Below are 5,604 nucleotides of genomic sequence, written 5' to 3' on the forward strand. Positions count from 1 at the left end.
ATACCTCCCCCGCGTGACTCCGCGGCCAATAAGACCAACACCAAACAGGGCACACGCACTGCAGCGCACGCCAGCGGTCCCCAGGCGGCGCCCTCCGCGGGACCAGGTTGTACAAGACGCCGGTCCCGCGCCCAGTTCCCCCCGCCCTACCGGACTCGTGGCCCGCACCCCGCCCCGCCCCACCCCACCCCAACCCTAACCAGAGTTGGCGCCCGGGCCCTCCAACCGGACCGCCCTCCCCGCCCCCCGTGTTTCCGCCCCGTGTCACCTGAGCCCAAGACTTAGGACAGAGGGAGGGCCCTGCTCACAGTCAAACCCCTCGCTCTGCCTTCGCTGCTACTCTCACTCTGTGTCCCCTGCTCTTCCCTTCTGTGCCTGCAGCTCCCTGCCCGCTGCTCCGCCATGAGCGCTCCCGTGGTGCTGTGTGGTGGGACCTCCGAGACCCGGCCCGCCACTGCCGAGATCCAGGCCATCGCCGACAAGGTAGGCGGCCCGGTCCCCCGAGCCCGGGTCGGGTCCCGCTCTGTCCTCACGGGGCAGCGCCCGCCGGGACGCGGAGGGTATGGACGCTGGGACAGGGACCCTGGGCCTCGGCGTCTGGAGGGAAGGGCCTGGTGTGCTTGTCCTTCGGCGGTTCCGGTCAGTGAAGCTGGGGAAGGGTCTGCAGGGGTCCTAACTTCCGCCCTGCCTTATTCCAGTGCTCCTTGTGCAGGTAACACAGAAACAGACAGCAGGCTGGGATGCAGAGGCAGAGCCTGGTTCAGACCCTGGGGAGCCCTTGACTCCTGTGCCTCAGTTTCCTCCTCTGTAAAGTGGGCATCACTGGGGGGCCTTCACCGAAGGTTCTGGGGAAGGTGGGATGGTGGGGCCACAGGAAGGCTCAGGTTCTGAGAAGACCCAGAGTTCAACAAACCTGCTGCTTCCCTAACCCCGTGGTGTGCAAAGTGTGGCTCTAGAGCTACATTCGGCTCTTTGGCCCCCTGAGTGTGGCTCTTCCTAAGCCTTGGGACTACCCTATTTAAGTTAATAACAATGTACCTACCTATATAGTTTAAGTTTAAAAAATTTGGCTCTCAAAAGAAATTTCAATCTTTGTCCTGTTGATATTTGGCTCTGTCGACTAATGAGTATGCAATCACTGTCCTAACCTGATAGAACCCCCCCAACCCACCCTCCCATTTGCTCAGGAGGTTTAAAACATCTGACCACAGTAAAGGACAGTGAGTCAGTCCCATGAGACTTTGAAAATGAGGAATCTGTAGGGACTGCGTGGTGAGCCAGTTGGGCAAAGTTCCTCTCCCACGCGGCTCCGGAGGCCAGCCTCTCCCGAGGTTCCCAGGTCCCAGGCCTAAGGAATTCCTCACTTGCTGCATGAACTTTGAATGTGCATCAGCTCAGCAGAGAGGAGTGGCTGTCTTGGGCTCCTTGACGTGTTGCTGGTCTCACTTGAAAGTGACAAGTAAGAGGGCGGTGACCATGGCCACTGGGAGGCAGTTCTTGAGGACGGAGCTCTGCCTGTGGCTCCTAGAGGACAGGGCAGGGACACCCTCTTGCTGCCTCGGGTTCTGACTCCCCCAGCTCTCTGGGCTGCAGGTGTGGAGAACAGGCCAGAGAGGGAGCCCTGGCCAGAGGATGTCAAAGTCCCCAATTCTGGCTCAGCCTCCTCAAGTAGTGCCCACCAGTCCGACCTGGGCCTTCCCTGGCCCTCTGCAGTCTCCTGGCCCCTTGGGGGTGGTAACTGGCAACTTCCTCACCATCCCCAGGCCTTTCGTGCTCCCCTTGGCTCTAGTACAGCCCGTCTTTCTCCCGGTCCACAGTACTATCAGTGAACTGTCACACGGGCAGTGCCTGGAGGCTGCCACATGCCCAGTCCCATCGCCTGCATTTGGGTCTTCTCACCATTCCTGCTTTCCTGCCTCCACTCCTGAAACAGGCCAAGAGGGAGGCCATTTCTTCCCAGACTCCCATGTGCGTTTGTGTGTGTCACTCATCCCCGTTGGCTTGTCCACCGTCCGCAGGGTCAGATCCCTGTGGACCAAACATGGCACCTTGCACGACAGGTGAGCACTGAGACACAGGTAGGCCCACAGTGAGAACCCTGCCAGCCCCATGCCGAGGGCAGAGGAGGGGCAGGAGGGACCTGCCTTCTCCCTTCCTGAGCATCCCACCTGTCCTTAGCTGCTGACTGCATTCTCCCTCCATTCTTATCCCTGGTTAGGGCCCCTCCCTGAAGGCACAGGCAGGCCACAGGCCTTGTGCCGTCCAGGAGTTTGACAGGCTTGGTCCTGCATTGCGAGGAATAATCTGTAAAGTGTGGGCCTTAGAGGTCAGTTTGTAACATTTGACATGAGGCCCCAGTTCCTGTGTCAGTCACTCTTGCAGGAAGAAAGACACTGAGTTCCCCTCTCTCCTCTCCCCTAGGTGAAGTCCCAGCTGGAGGAGAAGGAAAACAAGAAGTACCCCACTTTCAAGGCCACAGAGTACATGAGCCAGCTGGTCGCGGGGACTAACTACTTCATCAAGGTGAAGTGTCCGCTACAGGGGTGCTCATGCAGACATGGGGAGATGGGGGACTTACAGGGGTCAGGACAGGGGTGCTTAAGGAGGTTCCTGTAGCCCTGGCTGGTGTGGCTCAATGGATAGAGCATCAGCCTGCACACCAAAGGGCCTCGGTATTGATTCCCGGTCAAGGGCGGGTACGTGGGTTGCAGGTTGGATCCCTGGCCTCAGTTGGGGAGCATACAGGAGGCAATGAGTCAATGTACCTCTCCCTCTCTCTTTCTCTCTAAAATATCAATATAAATGTTTTTAAAATAATAAAATAAAAGGAGTGTGCATGCACTCCTGCAGGCTTCCATAGAGGAGAGGACTGAGCCTTCCGGGCAACTAAGGGCTCTGAGGAGCGGATGTAGCGTGCCAGGGGTGCTGGCTGGGGTGCTGGGCATCTGCTACGCCCGAAAGAGGAAGATGGGAATGTCACCACCCTAGTGGCTGATGCCCTGAAGGAACTCGGCCTCCAGGCTTTCAGGGCCTTTCTCACACAGTCCGCCAGGCACAGGGACTTGGGGTCAGAGGCAGCACCTGCCCCCCTCACTCGACTCCCTCTTTGCAGGTTCAAGTTGCAGATGATGACTTCGTGCACCTTCGAGTGTTTCAAAGTCTGCCTCATGAAAACAAGGCCTTGGCCTTGGACAGTTATCAGACCAACAAGACCAAGCAGGATGAGCTGGCCTATTTCTAGCTCTGGATTTTGAACTGAACCTTCACCACGTGGTTCTCTGTCACGTGTTCGCGTGTCGGAGTCTGAAATGAACGCCGTCTCTATGCTGTGCCACTTTCACTGGAGGGGCGGCTCTGCACCAATCTGGTGTCTCTGCTTCTGACTTTAACAGCGTGATTTTCCTCCCAACCAATGATCTTAACTAAATTGCTTTCCAAGAGGGCTTAGATGATCCCTAAATAAATACATTTTTAAGTTTTTGCAAATTTCCTCCTTTGCTGTGGGTTTTGTTCTTCATCTGAAACCACAACCACCATATAGACGTGTTTACAAAGGTCTTTCACGGCCACGCCCTGGGCCTGAGACCCTCCCCCTGAGGAGGAGAGCCCAGCGGGGTTCCCCCAGGTCCCAGCCAGTGGGTGGTGAATCCTGGGCCCCAGGAATCTGCTCCAACTACAGGTCTGGACTCTGCGTCCTGTCTGCAGGCCTTGGTTGCCCCCGTAAGTAAAAGGATTTGAGTAAACCCGGTTCTAGACCATGAGTTCCAGATGTGCTCAGTCACACTGTTTCTGTATCAGCCATGACACGGCAGGGACCAAAGTGTTGCTGAGACCAGCTGCACAGCTGCTCAGAACTGGCGGCCTGGGAGGCGGTGCCTCTCATCCCCTTGGCTGTGGGCACCTGCTCAAAGCCTGAGCCTCTGGAAGGGCCCGTTTCAACAGGGTCCTGCCCGTCAGTGTGGTCAGTGCCTGGTTGGTTTGCCATGTGTTTGTGTGAAATAGATTAAAAAGAGGGCCCCTGACATCATAGGAGGAATGACTGTTGGGTGAAATTTCTATCTGTGTGGCTCAGGGTCAAGGTAATATGTGTTCCTGAGGGTTAATGTCGGTCTGACATTCCTGAACCTACTCAGCTCCCCTGGGGCGTGTGGCGTTTTGTCTGCGTCCTGAGGTCATGAGGAGAGTGGAAGGGTGGGCGGTGAGCATGCGGAGCCTGGAGAGCGGCAGTGAGAAATCTCTGCACAGTGAGCTGTGTGCGTCCCCGTCCCTCCATGAACTGGAAGAATAAAACGTTCATAACACCCTCTTCGAGTCAAGCAACTGTGCACTGAACAGAAGATGGAACACAGTTCCCACCTGGGACTCTCAGGGACCGGCAGGGGAGACGGCACGGAGGGGGCTAAGCAGAGCTGACAGCCATGCCCTGCTCCGCCTGGTTAGAAATGGGTGATTGCTTAATGGGTGTGGGTTGTGCCCAGGGTGATGAGGCATCTGTGACAGGAAAGGGGAGGCAGTTACACAAGGCTGGGAGGTACAAATGCCCTGGGCTGTGCAATTGAAGTGACTCAGGTGTACTTCCTTCCTGTGAATTTCACCTCACTGAAAACTTAGCACAAGACAGTCAACCACAGCCAGTCTGGGGGACCCCTTGGCAGAGGATTTGGGGAACCAATGCTGGGCTTGCGCTCTTCCATGTGCCCAGCAGGTCGCTGTGGGAAGCTGCCTATTGTCTTCACTAGCAGAGAGCTGTGGACAAGGAACCCGGAAGGTTGGTGACCCTTGAAGCCCTGGCAAGGGCCAGGGCTGTGCACCCACTGTTAGTCCAGACAATGGGAGCTGAAGCAACTTCCCCATTTATTATTATGTAAATCCTTGCTGATGGGCTAGTCCAGCCGTGAGCAAACTATGGCCTGCGGGCAGGATCCTGCCGGTTCGGCAGTTCTATCCGGCCGGCCCACGGAGCTGAAAGAGCGGAGGGTTCTCTTGCTCTCCCCTCCGCTCCTTCACCAGCAGCAGTGTTAACATGGCAACGACGGAAACAAGGCCGAAGCTCCTTCTTCTGAGTGGGCGGAAATCCGCCCATTCAGTAGAAGGAACAACCCCTCAATCTTCCAGAGGCTCCTTGTAATGCCTGCGGACGCGTCTCCGGACATCACCCTGGGATGATATCACCATTATCGTGGTGATATCGTGGTGATGTAGGGAGACACGCCCCTGGAGAGCACAGTATCAGAGCCTTTCTGAGGTAAGATTAAGTGTTTACATTCTTCTTTTTTTTTTTTAAATATATTTTATTGATTTTTTTTTACAGAGAGGAAGGGAGAGGGATAGAGAGTTAGAAACATCGATCAGCTGCCTCCTGCACACTCCCCACTGGGGATGTGCCCACAACCAAGGTACATGCCCTTGACCGGAATCGAACCTGGGACCCTTGAGTCCACAGGCCGATGCTCTATCCACTAAGCCAAACCTGTCAGGACTACATTCTTCTTGTTAAAATGTTTGAAATGAGTAAAACTATTGAAATAAAAAAAAAAAAAGACCATACCCTTTTATGTAATGATGTTTACTTTGAATTTATATTAGTTCACACAAACACTCCAT

At 55.5% G+C, this 5,604-nt stretch overlaps 1 protein-coding gene across 3 annotated transcripts; it reads left to right on the plus strand.

The window, feature by feature from the left end:
• Positions 1-231: 231 nt before the first annotated feature.
• Positions 232-3,489, plus strand: LOC118676881 (cystatin-B-like). Of its 3 annotated transcripts, XM_036351509.1 has the most exons (4): positions 1,228-1,459; positions 1,818-1,968; positions 2,422-2,523; positions 3,113-3,489. In XM_036351509.1, the coding sequence occupies exons 1-4, from the start codon at positions 1,383-1,385 to the stop codon at positions 3,239-3,241; spliced, it is 459 nt and encodes a 152-aa protein (XP_036207402.1). In that variant the 5' UTR covers positions 1,228-1,382; the 3' UTR covers positions 3,242-3,489. The 3 variants fall into 3 exon arrangements, with proteins under 3 accessions (XP_036207404.1, XP_036207403.1, XP_036207402.1); XM_036351511.1 differs by lacking the exons at positions 1,228-1,459; positions 3,113-3,489 and adding an exon at positions 232-483 and having other exon boundaries at positions 1,934-2,060; positions 2,422-2,514; XM_036351510.1 differs by lacking the exons at positions 1,228-1,459; positions 1,818-1,968 and adding an exon at positions 294-483.
• The last annotated feature ends 2,115 nt before the right edge of the window (positions 3,490-5,604 follow it).

This window comes from Myotis myotis, unplaced genomic scaffold (genome assembly GCF_014108235.1).
Source record: "Myotis myotis isolate mMyoMyo1 unplaced genomic scaffold, mMyoMyo1.p scaffold_m19_p_2, whole genome shotgun sequence".
NCBI lineage: Eukaryota > Metazoa > Chordata > Mammalia > Chiroptera > Vespertilionidae > Myotis > Myotis myotis.